Genomic DNA, 17,779 nt, shown 5'->3' with positions numbered 1-17,779 from the left:
TGAGGAAACTCAGGCTTAGAGGTTAAACACTAATTAACCAAGGTCACAGAGATAGTAGTGCCAAAGCTAAGACTTCGAATGAGGTTCATCTGGTTGCACTTTTAATTACTTTGCTTTCTAAAACTATCTATATTTGAAGATCTTCCCTTTGTGACTCCACAAACTTGAACACCCTGAAGGCCAAAAATGCCAAATCTGTAGCATCTTACCCCCACCACATCCCAGTCTCTAGGGTTCTTTCAACTTTGGACACTGCTTGGAGTCTCCCACACATTTTATGAATTAGAGGGTTGGAGACTGCTTGCTCCAAATGTTCAGTATCAATGTGATTGGAAGAGTGCTCTATGCGGACGGGGGTCAGAGTCTCACAATGCCCAAATGACAGTAATGTGGGTTCCAGATGAGGAGACTGCAGAGCGCCCCTAGGAAGGGGAGCTAAGTTCCATCAGTAGGTCTTTACGCCTCAACCAAATGATCTGGTAGTTCACACAGTCCAGAAACAAGGGTTCTTATCCCAACTCTATCACTGATTTACTCTCTGCCCCAAATAAATCATCACTCCTCAAAGGCTTCAGTTCCTAATTCATAAAATGCGTTGGATTAGCTCACTGAAGATTTGTCCAGGTCAAACATCCAATGCCTGCTATTCTACTATAACAAGTCCATTTTTATTTGCAAGTATACGCTTGTTTTCATGTTTCATGACTGGCTCTGTCACCCAGTTTTTAACTTCTAAGAGGGAAGAGACCTAGTCTTTGCTTTCCACTGGCACATGAAAGGTACACGATATAGGCAGAATGAACAGAAAACTCACTGGACTCATTCCAGACTCGAAGACTGGTTTGGACATAGAGTGGAATAGATGAAATAAGGAGTTAACTGCAAGGTTCCTACCTCATTACTCTGCTGCAAATGCTGGTCACTCAGGAAGTTATTCTCGTCATCCTCTCCAATTTTGATCGTGTCCTCATCCTCCTTGCTAGCCATAAGCTACATGGAGCATGGAATGATGTGAAAATGCAACCCAAAAAAGTGTGCAGCATGAATATGTATGAATAAGTCAGTGATGTCTTTTTTTTTTAATGCAAAACAAAAGGCAAACAAAAAAGAGGAACAAACAAATGCCAAAGCCATGAAATAAAAATTAACCAAAGTTAGAGTTGCTAGTTGTGGCGAATCACACCAGCTGCCTGGATCAAGCATAATTTAAGGACAAATTCCCCAAGAAAACAACTAAAGACATTTCCCCTTGCCCTTGTATGGCCCTTCCTTAGCTGCCGGAAATTAAATATGCTGTATGCCACTGCCACTCCTGCCTTTGCTAAATTCACTTTCAGATTATATAAAAGTAACAAGATTTTGGAAAACAGCTATTGATGGAATTGAAAATATCAAATAGCAAGAAAGTAATAAATGAAATTTATGGTGTGCCCAATTTATGCATCATTTCTCCTATTTAGCACAAGGCATAAACCTCTTCTTGTTCGACTGTCACACCTCTGAGATGGACAGTCCTGGCAACACTGTCATTTTGCTGACAAAAAGTCTTCATCTCTAATGAGAAGAGTATCACGCTTGCCTGACGATAACTTTATGCTTTTGGAAATGAAGGACAGTTATTTATAAAGACTGCATAAATCCCTAATGCTTCAAAGAAGTGTAAATCCCAAAGCTTCTGAGTGCTACAAAATGGACGGTACAAAGTTCTCAAGAAAGCCAGTTCTCAGCTCTCCGGAAAAGCAAAAACTCTATTCATGGGGCACCTGAATTAACCAAATTAAAAATGAGAGAAAAGGTGGCCAGCCACTCCCGGGTAAGGAACCAATCGAAGCCATGTCAAAATTATACCAAACCTTATCTCACCAATAAAAGAGTCTGGCCAGGTGCGGTGGCTCACACCTGTAATCTTAGCACTTTGGGAGCCCTAGGCAGGCAGATTGCTTGAGCCTAGCAGTTCAAGACCAGTCAGGACAACAGAGTGAGACACTTGTCTCTACAAAAAGTACAAAAATTCTCCGGGTGTGGTGGCACATGCCCGTAGTCCCAGGAGACTGAGACAGAAGGATCACCTGAGCCCAGGGAGGTTGAGGCTGCAGTGAGCCATGATCACAACACTGCACTCCAGCCTGGGCAACAGAGTAAGACCCTGTCTCGAAAACAAAAACAAAACAAAATAGTCTACACCGAAGGTGCTGAAACCACGGAGTACTGGGTCATTTGTTGGGTGTGTTGTACATGTGAGATACCTACGGTTCTAGTTCAAGTTTTATTTCTGAATCCCTACATTTAGTCAATTATCCCCATAGCTCTCCAGTCCAACTCTCTGATTTTCCTTTCAGAAGAAAAACATTGTTTTGGAAGAAAAACAAAACAAAGGCAACTGAGTTCAGTTTTTATAGAAACTTCCCAGGGTCAGAACACATTCAATCTAACCGTATAAATCTGCAATCAGGATCAAACAGAAGTGATGATCAAAAACCATATCCCACTATCCTATCAAGCACAAAACAGACTAGACATGCATAAATATACCTACTGAGGTATAAAAGTTTATAAATATGGGTAAGGAACCCTCTTTCTCTTTTGGTTTCTTCCCTCATTACCGTAACATTCTCACCGTGATAAAGACTAACTGGAACTATCAAACTCGTTGGTGGGAATATAAAAGGTTTGGACAAAGCATTGGCATTTCTTATAAAACTAATAACCCTATGACTCAGGAATTCTACTCGTAGGTACTCATTAAGTTTAAAAAAAAAAAAAAAAAAAGTATGTCCCAACAAAGAATTGTACACGAATGCTCATATCACCTTTTACCCAAGTGTCCATTAATAGCAGAATGAATAAACAATGTAATCCATTCATGCAATGGAATACTACTTGGCAATAAAAAGGAACAAACTTGATGCACTAACAGCATAGATGAATCTCAAAAACATAATGCTGAGTAAAAGAATATATACAAAAGAGAATATACTGTAGAACTCCACTTATATGAAGGTCTAGGCAAAATTAATCCATAGTGGGACAAAATCAGAAGAGCAGCTGGGGTGGGACTGGGTTTGGACAACAGAGGACATGCAGGCTCTTGATAGGAGTTTGCCTTACACAGGCACATACACTTGTAAAACTTAGTGAACACAGGCTTACAATTTCTATAGTTCATTTAACTATAAGCATTTATTGAAGATATGCACACTGATGTACTTGGGGGGAGTATACTAAGGTTTGCAGCTTCAATTAAAATTTATCAGAAAGATGAGACAGAGTGATGATGGGCAGGTGGGAAATGTGCATAGAACCTAGGTGGTGAGTATATGGGTATTCACTGTAAAATTCTTTTCACTTTGCTGTGTCTGAATTTTTTCATAATAAAATATTAGGAGAAAGTCTTTCCCATCTTTAAAACAAAACAAAACAGGGCCGGGCGTGGAGGCTCACGCCTGTAATCCCAGCACTTTGGGAGGCCGAGGCGGGCAGATCACGAGGTCAGGAGATCGAGACTATCCTGGCTAACATTGTGAAACCCCATCTCTACTAAAAATAAAAAAAAAAAAATTAGCCAGGTGTGGTGGCAGACGACTAATCCCAGCTACTCGGGAGGCTGAGGTAGGAGAATGGTGTGAACCTGGGAGGCGGAGCTTAGCTTGCAGTGAGCTGAGATAGCACCACTGTACTCCAGCCTGGGTAACAGAGTGAGACTCCGTCTCAAAACAACAACAAAAGTCTCTCTCTGATTCCCCAACAGCTCTGGTCACTGAGTGTTCTCTGCCTCTCTCCAGGCTTCTGCAAGGGGTCTATTCTCACCTTCTGCAATGTGGCTTTTACTGCCCAGGAAAGGTCCCCAAAGACCTTGTTTATTAACGAGAGATGAAATCCAAATGGGGTTAGGAAGGAGGCAGAGAGAAGCTCCTCCCTGACTCCTGCGGATCTGAGAAGAGTTTCCCCTAAGTTTAGATGAGCAAAGAAAGTATCGTGAACACATCATTCCAAGTTGAAATATGAAAAGCATCAAAGTTATTCTGCATTTCCAGAACCATAACCATGCCAATACTTGATACAGTGAAGTAAAAATTCACTTTCATTTTTCTTTACCTCTGCTGACCTGGTCAAAATTAAAAGTAAACTCTCAGTTTCCAGGAATGGTCAAGAAATTAAATGTTATGGACATAGAGAAATGTACTTCATGCTACATGCTACTTACCCATTTTTGAAGACATAGAACTAAGATGTCAGAAAGAACTGAGTCACTATACCTGGCTCAGCTTCCAGCCCTACCGCCACTAAAGAAGCAATCTCCAAACCTCCAAGTGTCAACTGGCTCTATCCTCATTTCCTCACTTCTCATCACTTCTCTATGCCCTGCAAGCTGGCTTCTGTCCCCTTCACTCTAATGAAACCGGTCATGGGACTCACAGGAAGTTCTCAGTACTTTTTTCTTTCTTGTCTTCTCAGAGTGTTCCACACTATGAAATACTCCCTCCTTGAAACCCCATGCTGTTACTCTGCACTTTACTGCCTCTCCCCCTGCCTCTTGAGCTATTCTTTCTTCATCCTCTTGGCAGCTCCCCTTCCTCCTCCAGGAAGAACTTCCCTTAACCCTCAAAGTGAGGGCTGAGCACCTGTCTACAACTCCCTTGAGACTCTGCATTCACTGCATCAGAGCCCTCACCACACTCTGCCGCAACTGCCCCTCTGCTTCTCTAGATTACATCCTAGACAGGGCGGGGACATGTATGTGTTCATAGTTTTAATATCAATGCCTGATGCTCAATAACTCTGCTGAACAAATAAACAAATGAATAATGACTTTTTTCAAAACGAGATCTAGAAACAAGTCGCTTTCAGGATTACCTCTGGTCTTGCTACTCAAAGGGTATTCCTTAGGGCAGCAGAAGCATCATCACCCGAATTTGTTAGAAATACAGACTCTCAGGCCCCATGCTAGGCTTACTGGACAAGAATCTGCATTTTAACAAGACTCTCAGGAAATTTACGTGCACATTAAACTTCAGAAGCACTGCCCTATGGTGTTGCTAAACAACTCTAAACGGAGTCAGAAAAGGGTTATAGTCCCATCTCTGCCACTAACTCACCAAAAAAAAAAATTAAAATAGCTGTTTTACTGAGTGCCTACCACATGCCAGAACTGTGCCAAGGGCTTTATAAATCATGTAAAACTCATAATAACATATGAAGTCAAATTGTTAGAAAGCTCCTCCTTTTAATGAAATTAAATCTGCTCTGACAAACCAGGTTTTATTGTTACTATTAGCAGAATATTTAACAAGCACCTTCTACTTCTGAGAACCATTTCTGTCCTTTAGAGTCACTAAGGTCTATTTCTTGTCAACATGACAGCCCTACAAATATTTGAGTTCAATTACATTATGCCCCTTTGTCCAGGTTTCCTCTCTACGTCAAAAAAAAAGTTAGTTTTCTAACCATTCTTAATAATGACAATATAAGTAAATAATAATAGTAACTAACGCTTTCGAGCCTTTGCAGTGTGCCAGGACCCATGCCACATGCTTTCTTTACACATAGCCTGCACTCAGAAGGCAGGTCCACAAGTTATACAGTTCCTGGCTTTCTACGCTCACCATCCTGACTACACTCTGCTGAAATCACTCCCCTGTATCAATTTTCAACCTAATTATCCTATAACGCATGAATAACCAGCAAATAAATATGAGAAAATAGGTGCAACCTCATATTTTTTTAAATGTACACAGCAACAACAGGATACCTGTTCTTGGTGTTTTGTTTGGTGGTGTCTGTGTGAACTACCAGCAGGCAGGAACTGAGCACCATGGTACCCAGCTGGTGAGGTTCTACACCAGAGCCAGCATCTTAAAAAGAAATCTGACAAACTCTATTAGAGCCTTCAAACTACTTACAGTCTTTTACAAATTAAAAGTTGTTAGGGGGCGGGGTAGAATAAATAAATAAATGAAAATAAATTACATGCCTATTGCATATTTATATCTGTCCTTTGACCTACTAATGACACATATCTGGGAATCAACTCTAAGGAAAAAAAAAACCTAAACACAGAAAAAGATTTGTGTCCAAAGACATTTATTAGAGAATTAAAAACGGCAAATCACTAGAAATAACCTACATGTCCAACAGCAGTGAGGCAGTTAAGTTTCAGCACATTCATAAGATGGGATGAGATGCTATGACATAATAGCAATTAGCAAGAACAGAAGACAAAGCTGCATTCCAGCAGAGGTATGTGCATACACATGTTCATACACACAAATAACAGAAGGAACACTTCCAAATGTTAATTAACTGTGTGCTTGTTTTAAAGTGACAGAAATAGGGGTAATTTATTCTCTCTGTTTTCCAAATGTTGGGGTAATGCTATGGGTTAATTAAATATTGGAGAAAAAATACTGAATTTTAAAAATAAAAATATTCTTGCTTTCCCCCCACCTTTTCTGATTTATAGGCTACTAGAGAACAGGAATCATACCCAGATCCCACTTTGCAAGTCATGCTGCTCGGGAAATGCTGTGGACAATATATGCATTTCTGGTTTGTTTCTGATTTGTTTCTCATCAAAGGAGAACCACACGTACTCCCAGAGAACCGCAGGCTCTGCTCTTTCCCATCTCACCCTCACCGTAACTCCATCTACTCCCTCAGCTAAGATTCCAGTGGGCACATCACCTTTCCCATCCCATTCTGGGGGATGATGGGGAGCTATGCTATAAAGAACAAGGCTATTCATGGGGAACATCAAATCGAAGTACAATATGATAAAAGACTCAACAAATCTGAGTCGGCTGATATTAAGATCTTAGGGTGGGAAAAGGAAAAAGCCGTTTTCTCCAAAGGACATAATGGGACATTTAACAGACTTTTGTTTTAAAGGGCAAATGAACAAACAAAACACACCATTTGTGTCTCAAATGAAGTTGGTGAAGAACGCTGCCTCGGAGGAAGCAAATCAGACTTGTTTCTCCCTAAATGGATCACAGATATTCTTAGTTTTCAAAATTATCTAGAGTCCTGGAGGCTAAGATCAATAACGTTCCCTCTCACAAAGAAAGAAGATGGCCAGAGTGCAGCATAAATACCTTTGAGCATTTCCCACTTTGAAGGCAGGAGGAGACAGCTTAAGGCTGACAAATCTTTCCCAAGAAATGATGTTGCAATGAATGTGAGTTCTCCATCTACCTGGCACTCCAGGTAGAGCAGAAGACAACCCCAACCAGGAAGATTCCAGTTTCATACACGAGGGACCCAAGTACATAAAGGCCCTACTACTGCACTTTATGGGAGAGCAGTTCTGGTCTTCCGAAACAACGCTAACACGCACATGAAGCAAGGTGCTTCCTACGGGAGAGTCGGGCCAAGATAGGGAATGAAGAGGGAAACAACATCACAGCTTCAGGGTCCTCCCATTGTGCAGCCCGGGTCCCAAACAGAGAAAATCAGAGCCAACAAATCACCAAGATCAGCACTGAGGCCCAGAAGTCATCAAGGTGAATAAGACTTCTTTCCTCTTTTCCCGGGTGGGTTGTGTGTATGTCAGTTTTTCAATGTTAATGTATTCATTAAGGCTGCATCCACACTATTCAAATTATCTGGGTGGTTTGGAAACTCTCCAGATCCCTCTGAGACCACATCACTCATCCAGATGTGTGCCATCTGCAGCACAGGTCCCAGGGCTGGACCAGAGTCAAAGCATCACAGTGTATCGAATGTGTCCATGGAGACATGACTCGAACCTGAGGAAGCCTGTGAGCAGACCTGACAGCCTAGCGGGACTCTCAATAACCAGTTCACAACAAAGGGAATTTCAGTTAGAGATCTCCCCAGGAACAGATGCAGTCTTGAAAAACCTTTCAGGTTGTTATACATACATACATATATATAAATATATGGTTTGTATACATACATACATATATATGAATATATGGTTTTGATGAGTTTTTTTTTTTTTTTTTTTGAGACAGGGTCTCGCTCTATCCCCCAGGCTGGAGTGCAGTGGTGTAATCACAGCTCACTGCAGCCTCAACCTCCTGGGCCCAAGCGATCCTCCCACCTCAGCCTCCCAACGTGCCGGGATTACAGGCGTGAGCCACCATACCAAGCCAGTTGTTTTATTTTTGTAATCAGCACATGACAACAAAAATGTTTCTTACCTCTGTTTGTTCTGTAGACACAAGTCTATCTGGAAACCCATTTCCCTGGAAACCCATGCAGGAGAGATCAAAAATGGTTTTCTTCAGATGCTGGTTGTCTGTATACAGCTCCTTCACTAGCTGTATGAGGTCACTGACCTAGGAGGTAAGAACAAGGACAGGGCTGTCCACCCAACAGGAGACTTCAGCTTCCCGGGGCCACAGCCCCAGACAGTCCTATTAAGCGACTCTTTGGCACCACGGTTATGGGGAATCAGGCTGATTCTAGCCCTCAGGATACCCTGCGCACAGTGACAAAAACACTGGCTTTAACATCTGACATACCAGTATTCTAATCCCAGAGCCATCACTTCAAGGCAAAAAGATCCTGGGCAAACTGCACAATCGAAGTCCCAGTTTCCTCATCTGTAGAGTTACTATGAGAACTGAACAGGATTGTGGTCACAGTGCACTGAAGGCCCTGGCACGGTCTAAGTGTTCAGTCAGTGACAGCTAATACTATCTCTCTCCTGCACTTGAGGTCCTCTGGAGGAAAAGTCTCCCAAGGCTAAAGTTTCTGAAACTGTATCAGAGTCTTACTTTTCACTAGTGACCTCCTCCTCTGCACACCTATCTGGCAATGCCAGTAATATTAACAGTTGTCAATTATGAAGCAATTTACGGCTAGTAAAACACTCCTACAAGCTTTAGTCAATCACTCCTTGCAAAAATCCTGAGGAGGTGAACAGGCTAGTGTGTCTATCTCCATTTTACAATGAGGACATGAAATACAAAGAAATTCAACTGCCAAAGTCCCACAGCTGGGGTGTCTAGAGAGCTAAATGAGACAGAACAATGGCCAAAGTGCCTAACCATATGGGAAAGAGCAGCTGCCTCTACACAGGCAGAGCTGGGCCTGGGTCTTGCGAGGCCAGACACATTAAGGAACCGAGCAGACACCACCTTGGTTTCCTGCAGGCTTCAAATCCCAACGGCCAGTAATTTTCCGAGGCTTCTTGATGGAAGCGATTATTAGCTCTTCAAATAACATGGAAATTCTCACCCTGAGTACACATAGTAGATATCCAATACATCAAAATATGAACAAAAATTGGATCTAATCCTCAAGGAGGTTCTAGTAGGAAGAACAAGACATTCTGAATTTACTAAGTGCCAACCAAGTGAACTACCTCCTGGCCTTACCACAGCCCCAGTAGGCACTAGCAGCAGCTATTATCATCTCTATTTTCTTCATCTTTAAAAACTAACAGCTGCCTCCATACTCCTTGCCCTATTCCTCCCAAAATACCCAAAATTTTATTCTCCTTGCTATTCCTTTGTTCTGTGCCTTACACAGGCTGTTTTCTCTTTCTCTGCTGAGAAAGTGGAGACCTGGGCAAACTCTGAATTTGTCCTTCAAAACCCACTTCAAGTCTCACTTCTGTTGAGAAGCTTCCCCTGATCAAGTAAGCTCACCCCGCCATCTCCCATACAGGCAATTAACCTCTCCTCTGCTATTTCTATACCTTGTACAGCTGCCCATACAGCAACCTTGCACCTCACGTTGCAATTACTTGTTTATATGCCTATCTCTTCTATCAGAATGTAAATTATTCCAAGACGGAAACTGAATCTCAGTCACACATACATGATAATTTTACAATAAACCAAACAGTCTCAAACCTCCTATTCCTAACAATGTTTTTTAGAGCCTTGAAACACTAAACCACTCTAACCAGGCCACTGATCAACACATTGAAGAACCTTTCCAGTTTAAAAAAAGATGTATCGATCAAACCTGGAACGTTATTCATTGAAAATGTATCCATTATGAGCTCCTATATGTGTGCCAGGCAACGGGAAATCAGAAATAAGTAAGACATAATCACTAAGTTTAAGATGTTCACAACCTAGCAAGGAAATATAGACAAATAACCACATAATTACAGATCAGTAAGAGAAGGACATCGATTTGGATTAGGTACAAAAACAAGAGGGGAACAGCCTGAAGGAAAAGTGGCTAACTCTAAACGGAGGGGCCAGAGACCTTTTCTTCAACGAGATCAAGCCTGGCTGGGTTCTTAGGCCTGGGGAGTTTATCAGACACAAGGGAAGGTACTCCAGGTAATGGACACAGGAGGGGCACACACAACAAGGCAGAGGGGACAGGAAGGAAGGAGAGGGGCCTTCAGAATCTTAACCTTCATCAGGAACCCAAGATACAACAAACAATCTAACAAAAAGAAATGCACTAAAAGTTAATAGGTCAATACCTTTTTCTTAAGTTCTTCTTGAGAAAAATGTTCCACTTGAAACCGATTGTTTTCTTCAAGGCAAATACTTAGATAAGATGTTTGATCACTATAAAATGAAAATGATTCTTCTGCCCAAAAAAACAAAAGGTGGGGAGGGGGAAGAGAAAAGGAATATCAGAAACAGGTCCTCCCAAGACTGATCCCAGTGCAATCCATCCAAAGCAAAGTGAATGGGGGAGGTGGGGCGGAAGGGAGCATAGTACACAGAGGGGGCCTAAGGCACCACCTTTGGCGTAAAAGTAATTTTCCCTTTCTCAACAGGCTGATATTTCAATGTATGGTTTCATCTTAGGCCGTAGGTTTTCACTGTGGCCAACTGTGAATTATAATTTGCATATCAAGTATTGTGCCTGGAGACCATTCTGAATGGCACAAGAAAATGGTGATTTCAGTTTCAATGAGGGACTGATTCTGTTTAGGGGAAAATGCAGAAAAATTAGATGTGACCCACAAGGGCAGAACTCAAGGGAGATAAAAGTGTCTGATCTATTTTTTTTACGGGCCCCAGAATCCTCACGGGAAACCAGCATACTAAGTGCAGAAAGTGCCTGCTAGTGCTAAGACAGAAGAATCTCTGGTCACCGATGTAAGGATCTGCTTCCTCTGCAGCAAAGGTCAATTGTAATAGGAAGGGGAGAAGCAGGGGGCGGGGTAAGATGTGTGTATATGTGTACTGAGCAAGGCATATCCACAAACAGTATCTCATTTAACACACACGTGTAAGAGTTGATACAACTAAAATATGGCACAGAATACTAGAAAGAGCTAAACTTAAAGGAAGATGCCTTGGCTCAAATCTGGGCACATCAACCCCCAGCTGAGCCTTGGTTTCTTCATCTGTAATATGAACATAATACCTACTCTACCTAATGAGATGACTGTGAGGGTCACAGGTGGAAAGTCAGGTGCCTAGCACTGTGCCTCGAACATAGCAGATGCTCAAGAGATGTCAAACCTACCACTGTTATCAATTTTTACCATATGTGTCAGGCACCAGGCTAGAGATACAGAAGGAAATCAGATACCAACCCGAACTTTGAAGGGCTCAAGTTCTACCAGGGGAGAGGGTCAAATCTTAATATTACTGTGAGGAACACAGAAAACATATGTCCCACAGGACCCTCATGTTGTAGCCCTCCTTTACTGCATATATAGCACTAAAAACAGTGCTTCAACCTAAAACAGCGTCTCACCCATATGTGTGTGTGGTCTTGGGCCCTCTGCAGTAGGTGCTGTGGTAGGCAGTACTCAGATGTTTTGGGCAGTGAGGGCTATAATCCCCCAGAAAAGGGGATTGCAAGTGCCCAGGGATATTTGGAACTAGAAGTATCAAACGATGCAGAAAACAGTAGAGGCAGCAAGGAAGCAATCCTGCACCCGACGTTCGGCAGAATTTAGTACAACTTCCTGGGCTCTTCTACTAGGAAGGCTAACATCAGCATGGTCACCACAAAAAGGATCTCCAGACGAAACCCTGTGTATGCTTCATCCCTTAACAAATATTTAGGACTCTGGTGAAGTTCAGTTCATGCCCTCCAAGTGGAAAAACCAAAGAGAAGCACATAAAGTGTGTACCTTCCCGCCTCCGAATTTCGCTGATCTGCTCCTCCAAGGTCTTCCGCAAATTCTGATATGAAAGCACATCCCGCTCCAGTTGCTTCCGCAGGGCAAAAATGTTGTTTAACTCAGCCTGCAGGTTGTTGATACTTGGTAAAACAAGACACCAGAAGTTTTAAAACAGACCTATTTGTACTTTTAGATGCAAAGCCCAGAAAGCGTTCCTGTGATTTTTATGTCATTTGTGTTTTTTTCTGGTTATAAAAGTAAATACAGGTTTACTATAGAAGATTTTAAATACAACAGTATAAAGAAAACAAAAATTACCAGGCTCCTACTACCAACTAACACACGGCAGACTGTATTTCCTTCCAATCTTTTCCCCTATGAGTAATTTACATGGCTGAAATAATACTAGACATACAATGCTGATATGCATTCCTCACTTCATAATTCCCTATATTTTTAGCAATTATTTGCAAACATCATTTTTAATGACCATATAATATTAAACTAGGTGAATGTCCTACCACTTACTTTAACTCATCCCCTATTAGTGGATACTTGGGTCATTTCCAAATTTTTACTATAGGCATAACTAGGTGAAAATAATGTAATTCTCCAGTCCAGAACGTGTCTCTGTTCTGAACAATGCCCTGAGAGCGTTGGGTATAGAAAGGGAGGCTCCCCAGGGCCTGGGTGTCACTTGGACACCCAGGCTTCAGAAGAAAGGGAGACAGAGGACTCCTGCTGCACTCCTCAAAAGAGTCATATTGGAAGTAAGGGTAGGGGACAGATGGGAAGAGAAAAAAATAAAGGAAGAGTGAGTCAACAATAAGAGGGAGAAAAGGACTAATCTATTAGGGGCCAACAAAACTCCACTGTGATAGATTAACCACTCAGAAATGCATAGTATGAGTGGATTTTTATTCTGGGAGAGGAGACGTAGTGCTAAGCTGTACAGAGAGCTTGCATGGACTAGAAGCCCAAAACCCAGAGGAGGCCAAGAAAATGCACACCTCCCAGAATTTGCATTAATCTTGGGGAGCCCTGTCCAACAGAACTTTCTCCAGTGATGGAAATATTCTATACCTTCACTGTCAACTACAGTAGCCACTAGCTACAGGTGCCTACTGAGCATTTAAAATGTGGCTAATGTACCAAGGAACTAAATGTTTCATTTTATTAAATTTACAGTAAGTTTAAATGTTAACAGCCACATGGCTAGTGGCTACTGAACTGGACAGTGCGGATCCATAGGAACGGCTTTGGACTCCTACTGATGTGCAATTGGCAGAGATCGGAACCACTTAAATCCAGCTCTCAGAAGAACATGGAGACCCCAGCTGACATCTGAATAGCATAAATAATGCTTCACTGTGCATCTCTGTGGTTAAAGCCTTGTTTGACATCCAGGTTGTTTTCTTAAGAAAGATTCCCAGCAATGCAATTACTGGGTCAAAGTATATGAACATTTTTAAGACTACTGAAACACATTAACAAATCAGACAGACTTCTTTTTTAGATACTAAGAGATCTATCACTCTCCATCCAGCGCCTATGGTTCCCTAAAAAGGTCCATCAATGCCATGAAATTATCTGCAAAAAATGAATGAATAGGAAGAGGGCTTATAAGCTTTCATCAGATTTTTCAAAAGGGATCAATAGCCTCCGAATGGTTAGAGGCAATTGCTCTAAATATGTGTGCCAGACTCCTCAAAGAAGCCCCACTTCTCCTTCAGAGACTTCCAGCTCCATCCATCGAACTGCACACATAAACCAACACACACTGGAAGGAAAATAAACCATGATGTCTAATCTCCTATGCTTGCTGCTTTGAGGACAGTTCATCGTGAAGCAGTCTTCATGCAAGGGAAAGGGCCCTACTAGCAACTTGTACCTAGTTCCATTTTAAGACAATCATAATGATCAATTTGTAAGGCTGATGAAAAACCTCACAGAGGTGTCACAGCACAGCACTCGCTTGGATGTGGTCGTGCTGCAGAGGCATTTAACCAGGGGGAAAAAAGGAGGCTGTTTTAGAGACGCTTCTGTGATTAGGGCTGAGGAAAGCTAACTGCTTCACTCCCTCTTCCATTTTCTGACAGGGTGAAAAGTACACAGCTGCTGCTCCTGTGTCTGTCACTTATGTTTTCCCAACTTGAGAATCTTTTCAAGGTGTGAGGAGTTGGGAGAACAAAAGGTGCTTCACTCAGAAAAAAACAAAAACCTTCCTCTTCCTGAATTGGGGCGGGGCAGACAGGAGCAGAAACAAGGAGTCAGAGAGATCCAAGCTCAAAATAGCACGTTACCACTACTGAGCAAGCCAGTTCAACTAACTGAGTCCTGATTTCCTCACACAAAATGGGGATAATAATACCTTTGCTTTGCGATTGTTTTGAGGAATAAATGAGATATTACATGGGAAAGACATTAGGACAGAGGCTAACACATATGAGACGCTCAACGAGCATCATTTCCTTCCTTCCACATACTCCAACAACTCCCATCCAGAAGATAATATTTATGAGCCAAGATTGCTGATTTTCATGAGTTACAGCAACGATAATCACCTGGAGATGATTTTGCCCCCACCCCCCAGGGGACACTTGCCCATGTCTGGAAACATTCTGCGTTGTTACAACTGGCATGGGAGGACCAGGTGTGCCGACCTTCCCATGGTAGAGGCAGGGGATTGCTAAACATCTTACAAAGCACAGGACATGCCCTCATGACAAAAAAATTATCCAGCCCCAAAGCCTCATATTGCTGAGGCTGAGACATCCTGAGTTAAAGGGAAACGGTGCTAGTCCTCAAGATGGGGAGTATATCAGCAAGAACCTGGCTTGGGAGTCAAGGCGACCTGAGCACTGATAATCCTTCACTGTGGAACACTGGGTGATACACAGCGTCTTAGAATGCACATTTCCACTTCCGTAATTTGGGGATAATCCGCCAACTTCTAAGTGCTGCTGTGAAGAATAAAAATGTAAAAGTGAAAGGATCAACCACAATCTTACAATGAGTTTCCTCCCTTCTTGACCTTCCTTTCCAATTTTAATCATAGTACATCATCTGTCTCCAGGGTCATCCACCTTTCCTGCCAATTTCCAGAATGAACAGTGCTGGAGTTACAAAAAGGAGCTCTACCTTCCCTTAGCCCACATTCTGCCCTCTGGATATGCCAAGGTCTGAGGAATCAAAAACCTCCTGCAAACTAAGTTTCTGCATAATGGAATATTAAGACATATATAAGCTTTTCATGTTGTCATTATTCTTAAGAAATCTTACCATTTACTGAGTGCTTACTACATGCCAGGAAGTATTAGGTCTTTAAACAGTGTTCTCTCTAGTTTCAACAGAACCCTGTAAAGTAGGTAGATATCTAAGTAGGTAGGTAAGTAGGCAGACCAGCCAATCTCAATTTCACAAACGCACTGAGGCTCAGGGTGAGAAATTACTTACCCAGGAGCTCAGGGCTACTGAGTGGCACAGCTGAGATGTGGACCCAGGTCTGTCTCCTACTAAATGTATTACAAGTCTGAAGATGAACAGGAAACCTTTTAAGAATCCTTGTTAGTCTTGGTTAGTCCTTGTTAGTCTGAGTTAGCCCTGACCCGCCTCAGTCCCATCCAAGTTTTCATTCATTAAGAAAGAGCCTGTGAAACTTGGGAGCCCCTCATGAAGCTGAGAAGACTCAGGCACAACCATATCCACCCACAAGGCCTCTCAGTACCCAGAATCAACCTGGCTCCTATTCAGAGAAGCTGTGGGATTGAAATGAAATGTGTCCATTCCTCTGTGAGTTTCCACACATGACTCAACCCCCCACGCCACCTCCCCCGACACCACTCGCCAAGTGAAAATGACCAGCAGCTGAGGTTTCTCGAAAAAACTCACTTTCAGAGAGTGACGCCTACTCCCAGAATTTCAGCGGCATGTTTTCATTTTCCCTAAACTCATTTCCCATGAAAAAATCTGGAAATTAGCTCACAATTTAGAACACAGCGGGGAGGGGCATTCCTGCACAGAACATTTCCCAAGTGCCTACTCTGTACCAAGCCCTGGGGAGCCGAGACAGTAAGGTGGGACCCCTGCCCTGAGGTGAGGAGGCACAGCAGGCACAGACCTACATAAGGTGACCTCCCCACGCAGGGCAGAAACACAGAGGCAACTGTTCTGGGGATTAGCGGGGCCACTTGACAAAGGTAACATTCAAGCTAAATTCTAAAGGACTGGGAGGAGACAAAGTAGGGGAAAGGTTGAGAATAGAAGGGTAGGAAACACAGGTGAAGGTATAGCCCAGGGAACGATAAAGAGCTCACTATGGTGAGAGTAGAGGACATACAAGAGGGAGAAATGAGGGGTGATTCTTTTTTAACTTTTTATTATAGAAAAGTTTAGACATATATAAAAGGGGAAAAAAAAAAAAAAAAACTACTGTAATGAACTGCTCCCCGATCTACACATACCTCAGCCCCAACGATCAGAGAACCAGGGCCAATCTTGTTCTTTTGATATCCCCATCCTCCTCCTCAGCTTCTGCACAGTTTGGAAATGAATCCCAGACATCATACCTTTCAACTGTACCCATCCCACTGTGTAGAGAGTGGTGGCCAACACTTGTAATCCCAGTACTGTGGGAGGTGGAGGTGGGTGGATGCTGAGGTCAGGAGATCGAGACCATCCTGGTTAACACAGTGAAACACTGTCTCTACTAAAAATGCAAAAAATTATCCGGGTGTGGTGGTACGTGCCTGTAGTCCCAACTACAGGAGAATCGCTTGAACCTGGGAGGCGGAGGTTGCAGTGAGCAGAAATCACACCACTGCACTCCAGCCTGGGCAACAGAGCAAGACTCAATCTCAAAAAAAAAAAAGGATTTCTCAATTCTGAGAAATCCCTGAGGCCAACCCTGCATGTACAGATACGTGGACAGAGGCCCAGAGCAGCACTTGCCTGTGGACACAGAGCTAGAAAGTGGGAGAGCCAGGGCTAGAACAAGGCCTCTCAATCCTAGAGTTGGCTCTCCCCACCACACCTTGCTGGCAGCAACTCATTTCAGCAATTCTGCAGAGACAGGGAGACTTGTTTGAGTCCCAGGGTTCTGTCACTTGACATCTGCGTGACTTTGAGCAAGTAACTTACCCTATCTTAGTTTTCATGACCTTATAGAAAACAGGGATAGCATTATTATTACTTCACAGAAAGGCTGTGAGGATCATATGAGATAATACACAAAGAAGCACTTTCTAAATATACAATAAAGTATTTTTAAAACCTGAGTAATCATGATTTTAAAACCTAAGTAATCAATTTTGTTGCCAAAAATCAGACAATTCTTGATAGAAAACAGGTGCATGTGACTATTAAATAGTGCAATCGCCACCCAAGCTTTGTAAGCTCCATAAGCAAACTGGCAGGGCGTTGCTGCCTTAGAGATCACCAGCACTGATTGAAGGGGTGCGTGTGTGTGTGTGTGTTCGCATTCACATGTATGATGTCCAGACAGAAACCCTTACCTGTCTGATTCCTGCAGAGATTTGACCAGATGGGTATAGATGTCCTGCTCTTTCTTTAAGACCTGAATCAGCTCTTGATAGTCTGATGATTGTTTCTCTTCCTGGAAATGACAAAGGGCATTTGACATTAAGGGAAGAATTTTGAAAGAGTACATCCTTATATTATGCAAACATACGTCGCTAGTCCCAGTTTTTAAAACCAAACGAAGGTGAGGCCCTGTGCCTGGCTCTGGCTCAGGCCACA

General features: G+C 42.6%; 1 protein-coding gene across 7 annotated transcripts in view; it reads right to left on the bottom strand.

Annotated features, from left to right (window-relative positions):
• The window catches only part of CDK5RAP2 (CDK5 regulatory subunit associated protein 2), a 191,486-nt gene that overhangs the window by 74,807 nt on the left and 98,900 nt on the right, over positions 1–17,779 (bottom strand). For 4 of the 7 annotated variants that reach the window (XM_050761203.1, XM_050761208.1, XM_050761207.1 and 1 more), the window contains 5 exons: positions 17,536–17,636; positions 12,032–12,162; positions 10,415–10,524; positions 8,163–8,300; positions 895–990 (listed from right to left, as the gene is read on the bottom strand). In XM_050761203.1, coding sequence (XP_050617160.1) covers positions 895–990; positions 8,163–8,300; positions 10,415–10,524; positions 12,032–12,162; positions 17,536–17,636 — 576 coding nt within the window. The remainder of the gene's footprint in view (positions 1–894; positions 991–8,162; positions 8,301–10,414; positions 10,525–12,031; positions 12,163–17,535; positions 17,637–17,779) is intronic. The other 3 variants (XM_050761204.1, XM_050761205.1, XM_050761206.1) reach the window with 3 other exon arrangements.

The sequence above is a fragment of the Macaca thibetana genome, chromosome 15 (genome assembly GCF_024542745.1).
Source record: "Macaca thibetana thibetana isolate TM-01 chromosome 15, ASM2454274v1, whole genome shotgun sequence".
In the NCBI taxonomy this organism is placed as follows: Eukaryota; Metazoa; Chordata; class Mammalia; order Primates; family Cercopithecidae; genus Macaca; species Macaca thibetana.
This window is presented reverse-complemented; position numbering and strand designations above follow the sequence as displayed.